Source organism: Aethalodelphis obliquidens, unplaced genomic scaffold (assembly GCF_003676395.1).
Source record: "Aethalodelphis obliquidens isolate GAN/ISIS:26980383/991018 unplaced genomic scaffold, ASM367639v1 scaffold8, whole genome shotgun sequence".
Taxonomy (NCBI): Eukaryota; Metazoa; Chordata; class Mammalia; order Artiodactyla; family Delphinidae; genus Aethalodelphis; species Aethalodelphis obliquidens.
The window spans coordinates 13,082,712-13,098,162 of record NW_020837952.1 but is presented as its reverse complement, the minus strand read 5'-3'; the positions used below and the strand labels follow the sequence as shown (position 1 = coordinate 13,098,162).

The following is a 15,451-nucleotide window of genomic DNA, read 5'->3' as shown; positions in this document are numbered from 1 at the left end:
GAACTTAAAAGATTTTTCGAAGATAAAGCTACAAGAGTGTACTCTCGATCAAAGTAGAGTCATCTCCCAAATGATGCCAAACGAAAACAATGCCTTACGACATTGTGGTATTTGGCAGTGACCCAAGGGACTGGGAACCCATGCAGATAACAGTGATGGGAGGGTGTTTCTAAATGATGCAGTTTATGAATCTGACTCTCAAAGGGTCACAAGCCCTGGATTATTATTTTTTGGGGGGATGGGTGGGACTCTTTTGGGAAATACATTTTAATGAGAAATCAGAAGAGGTGATAAGCATGAGGAGCTTAAGTGAGTGTCCCAACATGCCTACCAGACACATGGGGGCTGAGTGGTCTTGCTGGTTCTGTGGCAGAGCACCTAAAGCAACTACTGGCCAAAGAAGCGCTGGCCAGACCTTTGACCCAGCAGCCAGTACTTAGTGTATCAAGGTGCTGTGAAGAGGCCAAGAGTACCTGGACATGCCTGATATCTTCTGGAACATGAGGCCGCCAACCTGGGAAGAGGAGATACAGCGATTCTAGAAGGAGACAAAGGGGGACCTCCTCAAACGGTGCAATAATACACTGCCTAATTGGTACAGCTGGAAGGCCTTCCCTGGGCAGTGACGGACTGATTGTGGCCTGACACATGCTGGTCTGACGTATCTGTGCCCAGTGGCACTGTCTCAAATGTGCTACTTGTACTTGTGTAGGGATCAGTATTACTGGGCCTGGGCGTCTGCATCTGAGATAGGAGCATAAGGACAAACCTACTGCAAGTTCTCAGATATTATTAAGATAGCCATCATATTAAAAATGGCAGAAGAAAAAATGCTGGTGTTTCCTTTGGTCTTTAACACACAAAAAGGAGAAGATTCAACATCTGGTCTGGGAATTCCAAAATGAGAAAAGTTTTCATTTAAATACATAAATATTTCTAGATTGCTGAGCTTCAGGCCATTATGTGTCTCATTTTATAATTGTGGTGTACTGTATTAGAAAACAGGGCTGGGCATAATCTGAAATAGGAAAAACAGATCCGAGTAAAATTTTAGCCAAGAGAACAGCATGGACTTGGAGTAAATTTATTTAATAATTTAAATAATGTTTAAATGTTTCGTTCTTTCCATTTTAAAAGTCTGTTAGAGGCAAAAGCTAACCTGTGGTCCTAGGAGAATATGTGAAAGACTGACAGTTGGTAATAGGGATCAACCTCATGAACGCTAGTACTGTACTGCTGTTTGGTTTTTTTGGTTATCACAGTAACTGGGAAGGGCTACTGGTATTTAGTGGGCAGAGACCAGAGATGAGAGACATCCTGTCAAATATGAAACAGTTCTGAAAAATAAGCTTCTGACATCCTGCATGACTTTTGAATATCTTGCCAGATATTTGTGCAGGAAAGAGGTTTATAATGATCTCAGTTTGTTTTATATATAAACAATGTATTTTTGTACATAAAGTAAACAACGTATTTTTGCAGCTACAGGAATGCAGTACATGTAAATCTACTTTGTTTAGTTAGAAACTTTATCAAGAATTATTCACTGCTTTGGAAAATCATGTCAGTGACAACACAACACCTGTGTTATGTGACTCACCAATATAACACACAAGTTATCACTGCACGTGCACTGGAGGTGTTATTACATACAGGTGAAAGCGTCTGATTACTTACGTTTTCTGCCAGTGAAGGTGTTCCTAAACTTTTACATATTAACTATCTATGATTTTTATTATATTTTCCTTTATATTATTATTAAGATACTATGCTATTCTTTTAATTAGATATGCAGGTGATTATATTATCTAAGAATTTCTTTTTAAGATACTGAAAAGAACATTGTAAAACATTTATTATAAAAAGGGGGCGATCATACACGGTAGAAACCACTAGCCTGTATGCTCCGGCTGCCTTCTGCTTACTTCTCCAATTCCAACTCCTACCACCTGCCTCTTCACTCACTAAATTGCAGCTATTCTGTCATCCTCCCTGTTTCTCAAACATCCAAGGTCATTCTTATTTCTAGGCCTTTGCAGTTGCTTGTAATGCTTTTCCCCCAAATCTCTGCATGGCTTGCTTCTTTTTATCATTTAAGTGTCAGTTCACTTAGGACTGAAAGCAGGCTTCCCCCAGCTATCTTCCTCCTGCTAGTCACTATTTTATTACCTAATATTGTCTTTCCAACACTTTAATTATCTGAATTTATCTTATTTACTTGTCTGTTGTCCTCACTAGATTGTGGGTTCCATAAGAGCAGAAATCATGTACATTTGGTTCATCGCAGAAGTCCCAGTTCCTAGAACAGTGCCTGGTACCTAAATAACTGTTGGATGAATGTAATCCATTTTTAGGTATTCTTAATAAAGACTATCAAAATATAATAGATTAATTTGGGGAGATATATTGATAGAACAAGACATCTTAATTCATGCCAGACTTAGTATAATCTGAATAAAGCTATGGGGCCAGGTAGACTTTATTCATGTTATAAGATTACAATGGCAGAATCCAGTTGGAAAAAAAGTCACAGATTCTAAGACTTTTAAAACAAAACCCAGAGCCATGAGCAATTAGTGATAGCTGTATATTATAAACTTCCTGATTACAAGTTAAATATACTTATTTTTCAGTGTCTTTTCTTAAGTGTTTCAAATGTTTACTAACTTCACACAAACACATCTACATAATCTGTTTCAACCACAGAGCTTTTCTAGTTTTCTAGCATTTCAAATTAGATCTTTTAGAGGCATTCAATTTTATGTGTTTCTAACAACTATTCTTTTCGTCTTTCAATAACCAACCTCCCTGAAGAGGATCTTCTGCTTCAGAATTATAATGAAGTTTCCTCTACAGGGAAGAGTACTATAACAAGCTTGTAATGTATTAACTGCTCTGTTCCAAATAAGGAAGCCTTTACTAGTTAGATGTTTCTGGAGTGTACAGACAGTTCTTTCTTTTAATATAGATGAATAACATTAGTAAAATTATTTAAGATTATTATAAAACTTGTAAGAATTTTTAACAGAAATAACCGAGAAACCAATATTTAATACCTCATTACAAACCATATTCCTTAGAATAGAAAATTTAATTTTTGCCATAAAAGTTGACATTTCATAGTGAACTGGTTGACCAATTATCCATATTTACAATATATCCAACTTCTTTAAATAAAATTATTAGTGATACATGACTTACCAAATATTCTTCTGTGCCATACAGAGAAACAAACTGCTCATCATCTTCTAATTCTCTAGCTGCACCAAAATCTGTGAGTTTGTACACAGACTGTCCGTCTTCCCCTATTACACGCATGATATTTCCTGGCTTAATATCACGGTGAACTATGCCATTTTCTCGGAGATGATTCATTCCACCCACTTCAACAATAAATATAAAACACAGGAAATCATAATGTAGGTATCTATGCATATGTATGTGTGCATCAGACTCACTAATTAACATTAATTCATTTTCACTCAGTGTAAGTTTTTACCTAAGTTGGTCCAAAGTCATTTTAATCAAAGAAGTAACAGATTATACTTATATTTTGTACTCCATGTTTGAGTAATGAGGAGTTTTAGAATGATAAGGACCAATATGGTCTAAGGAAGAGTCCAATCTCTCTTAAACACTATCAAGAAAATGGAACACAACAGTCTTAAGCCTATGACCTCCAGAATTACTTTTGGTTATACACCTGTGGGCCATCTGCTTAAACTTAAGAATGAAGATTCCCAAGAAAGATAATCTTTCACCACAATTTTACATTTTTACCTTGGGAAAAAAATTCCACAAAAGAGTAAACTGGACTCAATACATAATATAGTAAAAAAAAAAGTAATAGAAGGAGGCAAAGTGTCAGACTTGTTTCCACAAAAATATATTTCTCATATGCTTAGTGCTCTTCTAAAAATGCCATTTTCTTTTCTTTCTTTTTTTTTTTTTTAAGGACAAAGGTGGCAAAACTGCTGAAATTAAGCTGTTTGGGCTAACTGACATGCAATGTCACAGAGTGATAGTCTGAAACATTTGTTTGACAGCTGACAGATGAATGTCCAAGCATGACATATAAAAATAAGTTTAGGGGTATCAACAATCAATTACGAAAGCTCAGAACTACCAGTATACTTAGGAAGGCATCAATCATCTATAACTTCTACTTGATTTACTAGGCTGTAGCATATATTGCTTCTTTTTCATTTTACCCTCACCTAAGTAGTCTCTACTGCTTCCAGTGTCAAGTTCAAGAATTCCCACTAACCTCATACTTTATCACTGGGCTTTTCCTATTCTTCGAATATTGATTCATTTCTTTCCAAGAAGATATTATTCCCTTTGGTTGCCATATATTTTTTAATAACAGCTTTGTTGAGATAAAATTTACATACCATAAAACTCATTTTTTAAAGTAGTTAAGAGTCACAGCGTGTACAACCGTCACCACCAATTTCAGAACACTTCCATTACGCCAAAAAGAACCCCACGTCTATTAGCAGTCACTCCTCGACTCCACCCTCCCCTCAAGGCCCTGACCATTACTCTGCTTTCTCTCTCTATGGATCTGCCTATTCCGGACATTTCACGTAAACGGAATCATACAAATATTGTGGCCTTTTGTGTCTGGCATTTTTCACTAAGCATTTTTCAGGTTATATCCATATTATAGCATGTATCACTACTTCACTCTTGTAATGAACAAATAATATTCCATTGTGTGGATATACCACATTTTGTTTACCTATTCATCAGTTGATGGATACTGGGCTACTTCCTTTTTTTTTTGGTTATTATAAATACTGGTACAAGTTTTTGTGTGGATTTTAAATTCTTTTAGATAAACACCTACTAGCGGAATTGCTAAGTCATATGGTAATTCTGTTTAACCTTTTGAGGAACTGTCAGACTGTTGTCCAAAGAGGCTGCACATTTTTACACCACCACCAACAGTATATGAGGGGTTCAATTTCTCCACAGCCTCGTCAACACTTGGTTCTGTTTTGTCTTCTTGATTTTAGCCATCCTAGTGGGTGTGTAGTGGCAGCTCTTAATTGTTTTGACTGGTATTTCTCTAACGACTAATGACCTTTCTATATACTTGCTGGCCATCTGTATATCTTGTTTGGAGAAATGTCTATCAAATCCTTTGCCCATTTTTAAATTGGGTTGTCTTTTTATTGTTTTGTTGGGATAAAAATTCCTCATCAGATGTACGGTTTGCAAATATTTTCTCTCATTTTATGGGTTGTCTTTTTACTTGATGTTGTCCTTTGAAACACAAAAGTTTTTAATGTTGATGAAACTTATCTATCTTTTTTCTTTTTGTACTTGCGCTTTTGGTGTCATATCTAAGAAAGCACTCCATAAAGGTCTTTGGCTTTGAATGTAAGAAATTTATTTTTTAAAATTCTTATGTCATTAAGTTATATATACACACATATATAATCATATAAATAAACAAACATACCCACATCTCGCAAAACAATTAAAAATTCAGACTCTGGTAGTCCATAGGCATTACATGGTTCTTCTAAAACAGTGTATAAACTTCCACATGGACAAAATTCCATAATAAGTACTTTATGTCTCGTTGTTACCTGAAAAAAAAAAATCACTGATTGGGGCTCAATATAAAAAATAAATTTTTATTATATGCCAATACTTACCTGATTTCATTTAAAAGTTGGATTTACTACAATAATGAAGGCACTTTAAATTGCTTTATACCTGGGGTTTGTTAAATATTTGTTGACTGTACAGATGAGAATTAACATCTTCTAAATTCATATTAAAATTGGATTTGTCAGGCTTCCCTGGTGGTGCAGTGGTTAAGAATCTGCCAATGCAGGGGACACAGGTTCGAGCCCTGGTCCGGGAAGATCCCACATGCCACAGAGCAACTAAGACCGTGCACCACAACTACTGAGACTGTGCTCTACAGCCCACAAGCCACAACTGCTGAGGCTGCATGCCGCAACTACTGAAGCCCGTGCTCCTAGAGCCTGTGCTCTGCAACAAGAAAAGCCACCGCAATGAGAAGCCCGCACACCGCAACAAAAGGTAGCCCCTGATCGCCGCAACTAGAGAAAGCCCGCACACAGCAACAAAGACCCAACGCAGCCAAAAATAAATAAATTAAAAAAAAAAACAACTGGGTTTGTCTTTGAAGACAAACCACAGCAAGTCTAATTAGAAAATCACTGCTACAATGTTATAATGATTCTTTCAAAATTATGTTTAATTTCTAATTCATAACGTACATTTATTTAGGATATTAGTTCTTCTAACAAATCTCTTAAACTTGAAATTCTTCCTGTGACAAGCACTTTTACTTCAAAGAATGGAGTTCTAGACTTTTTTTTGGCCACGCCTTGCAGCCTGTGGGATCTTAGTTCCCTGACCAGAGATCGAACCCGTGCCCCCTACAGGGGAAGCGTGAAGCCCTAACCACTGGACTGCCAAGGAGTTCCCAGAGTTCTAGCCTTAAAAATAAATAGGTGGCAGAATAGTTGAGTCGTCCTCTTGCAGCAAAGTTCTAGTCTGCTCATATGAATCTGAGCTGCTGATTTGTTTTAAACCTTAATTTTAATGTAGCACTGAATATAAGATACATCATCAATTTAATAACAGCTTTATAGAGAAAAAGAAATATTACCAAATTACAAATACATATTGATTATAAGATACGTGCTCATTTCAGAAACTCAAAAATATGAATGAGACTTAAATCCAGTATTCATCTCCAACTTTTAATTCTTCCTTCCTTTTATAATTCTTTCTACATATCCCCAATATATACCCATAAAATATTTTAAATTTCTCTACGATTGAGTAGTATAAAAGAAATGTTTAAAAAAACTGTTGTTTTGAAAAAATGAAATAATTGAATGCTGATGAATTGAAAATTTGAGAAATACCCATAATCCCAGCACCCAGAGATAATTATGTTAATATTTTGGTGTGTTTCCTTTCAGTCTTTTTTCTATGTATCAAATCTTATTACAGACACATTAACACTTTGTATACCGTACTGTATATATCAAGATCACACTGCAGGGCTTCCGTGGTGGTGCAGTGGTTGAGAATCTGCCTGCTAATGCAAGGGACACGGGTTCGAGCCCTGGTCTGGGAAGATCCCACATGCCGCGGAGCAACTGGGCCCGTGAGCCACAACTACTGAGCCTGCGCGTCTGGAGCCTATGCTCCACAACAAGAGAGGCCCCGATAGTGAGAGGCCTGCACACCGCGATGAAGAGTGGCCCCCGCTTGCCACAACTAGAGAAAGTCCTTGCACAGAAATGAAGACCCAACACAGCCCCAGATAAATAAATAAATAAATAAATAAATTTAAAAAATTAAAAAAAGAAAAAGATCACACTGTATATATATTTTTAATACTGATTTTCTCACAGAACATTATACACAAGCATGCTCCCAGGTGATTGAAATTTGTTAAATATCTCTCTTTATTACTGCTTAACCACTGTGTAGTAAAGAATTAATTTTAGCCAGAGAGGTCCGGTCATTGCCCTTGGCTACTGGGAGGTGATATGCTAGGCTTCTAGAATGTCCTATCTGCTAGAAGTGTCTCTGTCTGTGGGTTTTGGCCATGTGACAGTCTAACAATGTGATTTATGATGGGGATTTTGGACATGCACATCCGTTCCAACTTCCAGAGGAAATGGAGGCTAAAAGTATTATCAGAACCTATGGGAAGGGCTGACTACAGGTCAGCCATGCAGGCAGTATGTGATTGAGCCCCAATAAAAACTTTGCACACCAAAGGCTCAGGTGAGCTTCCAGGGTTGGCAATACTCTGTGCGTATTGCCATGCATCAATGCCAAGAGGATAATGTATCCCTGAGGACAAGGAAGATTCATGTTTGGAACCCTCCTATATTCTGCCCTATGGCCCTATGGATCTCTTCCTTTGGCTAGTTCTGATTTATATCTTTTTGCTATACTAAAATATAAATTATAATGTAAGTACAGTTGACCCTTGAACAAAGCAGGGGTTGGGGCGCTGACCCTCTGCACAGTCGAAAATCTACGCATAACTTTACTGTATCTGTGGTTCCGTACCTACAGATTCAATCAACCTCGGATTGTGTAGTACTGTAGTACATATTTAGTGGAAAAAACGCACATTTTTAAGTGGACCCAGGCAGCTCAAACCTGTGCTGTTCAAGAATCAACTGTACAGTGCTTACCTGAGTTCTGTGAGTCATTCAACATTCTAGCAAATTATCAAATCTGAGGGCAGTCATGGGAAGCCCCGAATGGGTAGCCAGTTGGTCTTAAGGGAAGATAGCCCTGGTGACTCCTGAACCTGCAGCTTGTGTCTCAATGTGCAGTCTGGTGGGGACTTCTGTATCTACCTGCATGGTTTGCCAAACTCCTCTGCAGCTTGCATCAGAAGTTTCGAATAGACTTGGCAGTCTGGAGGGCTATGCTCTTAACCTCGAGTGTAGCTAACTCTGGGTGACTAGCCAAACATTCTAACTTATTTAACCATTCTTTATTATAAACAGGGCAGCAATGAACATTTTTGTGCATAAAATTATAATTTACACTTCTGATTACTTCCTAAGAAGTAATCACTAAAAATGAAATCACTGGGGCTTCCCTGGTGGCGCAGTGGTCGAGAGTCCGCCTGCTGATGCAGGAGACACGGGTTCGTGACCCGGTCCAGGAAGATCCCACATGCCGCAGAGCGGCTGGGCCTGTGCTCCGCAATGGGAGAGGCCACAACAGTGAGAGGCCCGCATACCACAAAAAAAAAAAAAAAGAAAGAAATCACTGGTATGAGGAGTATAAGCTGCCAAACTGTTTTTCAAAAGGTGTAATTTTATTGATTACCCACACTAACAGGATTTATATTTTTCTAATGACATTTTTATTTTCACTGTTCCCCACTAAAATCAATTCTGTCTTTTACAACTGGACTTCATATATCACTCTCTGGATTCCAAGGATTTTTATTTTTTGTAAAGCCTTCTTTGAATTGTTTGACTTTCTCCTTGATCCTTATATAATTATGTCAATTTAACTTTAGCTTTTGTTTTTAGTAATAATACCAGTAACCATATTCTATATTCTTTTATTTCTTATATACTTTTTCTGATTCCATGAGACTTCATTTCCATTGTTATAGCTGCTCAAGAATCTTTGAGAATAAATATTTGGTGGTATGAGCCCTAATTTTCACCATTAAAAAGCCCACTGTTTATAAAACGATTTTTATATTAGATTATTTCTCCCGAATCATAATAACTACAATAAACATGACACCGTTAATTAAAGCTTGACTACTTACCTCCTCTTCAATAGCAAATAATTTGACAATATTTTTGTGATTGAGTTTTTTTAACACTTCAAATTCTCTCATTTGAACATCCACTGGACGAAGAAAGCTTATGTTATTAAATACTTTGATAGCAAATAAGTCACCAGTTTTCTAAGAAAAAGAGAGAAAGGTTTTATTTATTTATAATATTATAAAGAAGATACAAAAGGTACCATTAGCACTAGATACAGCAATTTATCTTTTTTATAGAACACCCTGAATATTTTTAAGCATTAGGTAATTTGTACTACGACTCCTGACCTTTTTATTTTAAGCTGAAATAAATCAATCAACTGTTCAGTATTTCTTTCAAATTGAATGCTTTGGAATGTAGAAAAGGCTATTTTTTTTCATTTTATAAAATAAAGCTTCCTCTCTCTATATATATTTATATATATATATAAATAAAGCTTCCTTTATTTATATATTTCATATCATAAAGCTTCCTTATGATACACGTGGCAAAGATAGTCATTTACATATCAGAAGAGCTCTAACAGTACCAAATGTGAATGTGTATTTTGAATAAGAAATAGAAAGTGAAACTCACAAGGGTTTCTCCAGGGCCTAACAATTTTTTTTTTTTTTTCTAACAATTTTAAACTAATCAAAGTAGGAAATGAAAGATTAAAAATTATATTCCACATATGCAATTTTTAGTAAGAATCTCAAAGTAAGGCAACTAACTTTAAGATTCCCTAGCTGGGGGCTTCCCTGGTGGCGCAGTGGTTGAGAGTCCGCCTGCCGATGCAGGGGACACGGGTTCATGTCCCGGTCCGGGAAGATCCCACATGCCACAGAGCAGCTGGGCCCGTGAGCCATGGCCGCTGAGCCTGTGCGTCTGGAGCCTGTGCTCCGCAACGGGAGAGGCCACAACAGTGAGAGGCCCGCGTACCACAAAAAAAAAGATTCCCTAGCTGGACAGAATGTGTATGTATGTGGCGGGGGGGGCTGGGATTTGAGAATAAGGTTAAAGCAGACCATCCTCATTGGACTGCACCACTGCTGCCTCGGGTAACCTTCTGCAACTTCACCTAGAGGACTAGGGCAGATTGTTGCTTAGCAGATCATTTCTAAAGGATCAAAGACACTTCCTTTCCTCTACCAAAGCTCCGGCAGCACCCCAACTCTCACTCTCTCATGGCATACTGAAGTAGATTAAACACAGAATTACAATGCAGCCATAGTTGGGAGGGAATCCTAGAGGTACAAAATACATGCTAAATTTCAGGTAAACATTACATTGTCATGGTCTTCATTTAATTAACCTTTCTTTGAGGCTCTCTTCCAGACCCTCCCACCTCTTTCCAGCCACTCAGGCCAGATTCTCTGAATTTAAGCTTACTTTTCCCACAATCCAAGGTTGAACTTGCCTGGAGTTAGTGGAGAGACTATTCGTTTCTCCTGTGAGCTCGGGTTCAAGCATGCCCTGCCTAAAGGTGTTTCATGGGTCTCTGTCTTTTAGGACCTCTGTGCTCTTCCTGCTTTGAAGCCCTCTCTACAGCTTCTCACACAGATTCACCGCCTACAGCCATCACCTCAGAATTTCATAATCTTCTTCTTAAAACCATTTAGCTGCATCACAGTCTCACTCTTCAAGATCCCTCTTTGGAGACCACCACCTGTGTTATGTGATCACTCCCCACTCTCTCCCCCGCTCCCCCCACACCAAATATCCATATATTCTTTCCAGAGGAGAAGACCCGTTGACTGTTTTCAGACAGTATGAAAATGGAACAACTTAACTAGAGCTCAACTACACTGTTTTCCCATTTGATCAGCCAGGGTAAGGACACTGCCAAATCTATACCACACAACAGAGAGATTTTTCTTGAGGACAACTGTCTCAAACTTAGTCTGAAATCAGAAGAATCCTAACAGAGGAGCAAGCAGGGAAAAGAACACAATGTTGCAATGTACCCACTATGACCCAGGCCAGTATTTTCCCGCCTTTTGTAGTCTACATCATACCTGTGAGATCACTGGGATATGTGTGGGAATGTCCCATTGTCCCTCTATTCAACTGCACAGTCACCTATCGGTCACTGTCTCTAAGTCAAAGCATGATGAATAATATTTAGAGATGCACGTGTACATATATATACAACGTGCAGGTCAACATGTCCTTCCTACAGCTCTCTCCCCTTTAACTTCACCTCAGTTATCACACACATATACACCCGTCCAGACACAGTAGCAGCTCAAGGCAAATTAATGAAAAAGAGACAGATTAAGTAAGTAATATACTTTGAATAACAAATAGTAAACTTAGGGACCGGGTCACTCTGAGCAGTAACATAAAAGGGTTTAGCTAATATAGTTAAAGATGCTTGAACAAACAGTTATTAAGGGCAAGCAGGATCTGGGGGGTATAGTCCTAAACCCTTGAAATTGATGTCACTGAGAACAAACATGGTTTCTCAAAACACATCCCAGGGAAGACTGCTAGGGACTGAATACTAAACTGGGTGTTAGCAATATTTTAAGTCAGTTCTTATGCCTCTCAAATCCTTATTTGAAGCTTTCAAACTATAGTGGATAAAGAACAGTTTTACTTCCTTTGAAGAACTTCAGGACAGTAGTCTATTCTTCCCTCATTCATTCATTTATTCTTTCAGTCAACAAGCATTTACAGAGTGCCTGCTAAGTGTAGGCACTTACATGAAGGACACTGGATAGCTACGTAAGGAAAGAGGATCAGAAAATGTGAGATATTTACTAGTGCCAGGCACTTTATGCCTCCCTCAATTCCTATCACTACTGACGACCTGTCACTCCATCAGTTTCTAATTTACGTTCCTTCCAATACCACCTTGCTACTAAACCCAACACGCTTCGTGGGCAGGTACAGCACATTATCTGTAGCTCAAATCACTAGGTCCGTCATAGTGTCTGACACATACCAAGTGATTACTAAAGTCTGTTAAGTTAACCAGGGTCACAGGAACACAGACGGTCAGGTGCGTCTCACTGCTAAACCCAGAGGTGCCACGCCACCCGTTTTCTCTTCTTGGCACCGTGCACAAAACAAAAACAATTTCTAGGACAGGAATATCCAAGGCTGATCACTATGAATCTGACCAAGGACTGGAAGCTGCGGACAATGCTAGAATTGGAGGTGAAAAAAAGCTAAAAACTGTACGACACTACTTCCGATTCACTCTCTAAGAGCCAGCGGAAACAGCATGCATCTATGAATGTTCATCTCATTGCCACAGACAGAACTGACTGGTGGTCTCAAGGTTACAGAAAAATATAAGGAAACTCCTCCTTCCTAAAATGTTTAGAGCTCCTGTGCTGAATTCACAGTGCTGAAAAACTAGTGAATGATTATTTGCATTATAAAAGGATGTTTTTATTCCATTACTTTTCCAGCTTCCTTCCCAGAATAGAAACTTAAATGATCTTAAATCTCTTCATTTTAAATGACTTTAATTACCTTTTACTTCATCCTCCAATATAGAATCTGACACAAAGTCCTTTTGGTTCTTGAAATGCCTCTGGGATTAGCCCTTTTATTTTATTCTCACTTGCACTAACAAGTTCTGATTACCGGGATATATAGTCTTTTAAACCTGGGCTCCTTGATGATAACCTCACTTTACTCCAATCTACTTTGTAGAATGTTTTACTCTGGGGGCATGAAGCCTTACTACAGCACAGCAGAATCATCTGTGGGTTTCCCTCAAAAATACCCATCTGCTCCTCACCATGCCTCCCTCTATTACCTCCTAACCCAAATCACTGCTGCACTGAACTCGGTCAGTGAGATCACTCACTCACGTAGGAGGATTAGGTCGAGGAAAAAACCAAACGGCACAACACTAATCTTCCCCAGTTCCTTTTTTCAAACAACCTTCTGTTTTTCTCCATTCCCCAACACATGACCTCTGCCACCACTGGGTAGATATTACTGCCTCTGACACAAGCTATACCTTAAGCAACCACAAAAACAGATACTCTCTCTAGACAAATTAATCAAAACCACCAAGTCTCACTTTAGTACAAGTGTGCGTCTCAGAAAACTACATATATGGTGCTTTCACAGTATTCTCTGTACCAACCTTATGTCTTCCACGAAAGACATTTGCAGTAGCTCCTTGGCCTAAAATATCAGATAAAAGCCACAGATGATTAGAAGTGCTCTGCATCTCGGCGTGGTTAGGTGATCCTCTTGTTATACTAAGAGAAAAGAAAAAAAAATTGCATGTTTGTTTTCAGGGAATAATACATTTAAGAAACAAATGTTAGCTATTTTTACTCTCAAGAAAGATCACCTATTATTTATTACTAAATCAAAGTGCATAAACAGTCCAAAAAAATCTAACTTTCCAGCAATATTAAAGACTAAAATGCTGCATGAGCTCTGAAAAAACATCAACCAATAACATCTTATATATTCAATTTAATTCACTTATTCACAGGGTTGAAAAAACATCAACTTCCCTTCTAATTTTGTCTGTCAATGAGAGTGATATTGGCCATTTACCTCCTTAAAATGTTTTGAAAGATTAATCAATGATAAATCATATTATAAAGTGTTTTAAAATAAAGTAATAAGGTAAAATACAACAGAAATATAGAAAAAAATTACTTTGTTTCCTTCCAGGGCAGGGCAACACTAATGAAAACAACTGTTGCCATGGCCTAACACTTCTATAACTTAAAACTTCACCTACACAAAGCATGACAATCAGGAAGCAAAGGTGACCTTTCAGCAATAAATTTTGAAATTAACTTAGAGATAGTTTCTTCGACCTCCAAGTATATAAATATACACATACTGAATGTGTATTAGCAAGTGTTAAAAAATAAGCAAGGGGAGGCTCAGCATGTATGGGGGCAGGAGGTATATGGAAAACCTCTGCACCTTCTGCTCAATTTTGCTGTGAACTTGAAACTGCTCTAAAAAATAAAGTCTATTAAAAAAAAAAGCACCACCCCAGCCTTGTCCTTCAATATTGAAAAGCTGTAAAAGTATATTGTAAATATTTGAGCTCCATGTTGGAATAAAAATGAGGTATGCTAAATAGCATAAACACTTGTCCCACCATGCCACCTTAAACCTGATGTAATGTCAGGCTGAATCAAAACAGATCTTGCTCTCCCTTCATAGTAAGTTAGAATGGACTAGGTATTCAGTGATGAATTAACGACTGCCAATATTCCAAGTAGGGTTAAGTACACAAAGAATGGCCAGGGGTCCAAATTTCACCAATCTTTGATATACTCAGAGAGATGTATATAATTTTACCACCCATCTAATTCAGATAAGGGAATTTTACATACAGCAACTTATTGGAAATAAGCAATAAAAATACGATTCCTTTTTCAAAATATGAAATACACATTTGTCAGCTACTGAGATAATAATAAACTTCTCAAATATCTTTTCAATAATATTTTCAAATACTTCTCAATATGAAAAGCTTTGCTCATTAATGTAACTGTTGCTTGAGATAACTATAATTGGCAAATAATATCATTAAGTATCTATCTATACCTAGTGGGTAATATAAAACACATTTATCAGCTAAGATATCTGCTCTCTATATGCAGAAATTAAACTATGGTGTCACAATGATCTGGGAAATGTCTTTTGAAATTATCTTCCAATAACCCCACAATAACCGCATACTAAAACGTGACTCAGCACACCCAGAAGGTACTTGCTATATAAATCATTCCAAAATTTGGACACAATATAGGCAGGCACTCAACAAGTATGAGACTGGTAATCCTGCCTTAAGTCTACTTCCTTATGCTGTCCAAAATGAAAGTTACCATCTGTCCATAGATGAAAACAGGCTTGGTGACGCTGCATATGGACAAAGTTCCAGGATTTCCAAACCCTACCACTAAGTGAATCATTTATTAAACAGATATTATATTCAGCGTTCTTCAGGGAAAAAAGTCGGTCTTTGGTTATGCATTTGACAATTACTGGGTAGAACTTGTTCTGAGGCCACCTACTAAAAATGCCTGGGAAACGGATTGGAAATTACACTCATAAGCTACGTCCCAAAGGAAAGGTTTGGGCATTTGCATTATACGTGTGTACATTAAAAACGTCTTTGGCTTCTGGCTTCCGGCGAGTCAACC

The 15,451-nt window shown here is 37.7% G+C and overlaps 1 protein-coding gene across 2 annotated transcripts in view; it reads right to left on the bottom strand.

Moving 5' to 3' along the window:
• Nucleotides 1-15,451, bottom strand: part of TBK1 (TANK binding kinase 1) — a 39,317-nt gene that overhangs the window by 23,247 nt on the left and 619 nt on the right. The window contains exons 2-5 of one of the 2 annotated variants that reach the window (XM_027106909.1): nt 13,414-13,531; nt 9,320-9,460; nt 5,471-5,600; nt 3,202-3,383 (exon numbers count right to left, since the gene is read on the bottom strand). In XM_027106909.1, coding sequence (XP_026962710.1) covers nt 3,202-3,383; nt 5,471-5,600; nt 9,320-9,460; nt 13,414-13,500 — 540 coding nt within the window. In that variant the 5' untranslated portion in view covers nt 13,501-13,531. Of the gene's footprint in view, nt 1-473; nt 539-3,201; nt 3,384-5,470; nt 5,601-9,319; nt 9,461-13,413; nt 13,532-15,451 lie in introns of those variants that run through there. The other variant, XM_027106910.1, reaches the window with a different exon arrangement.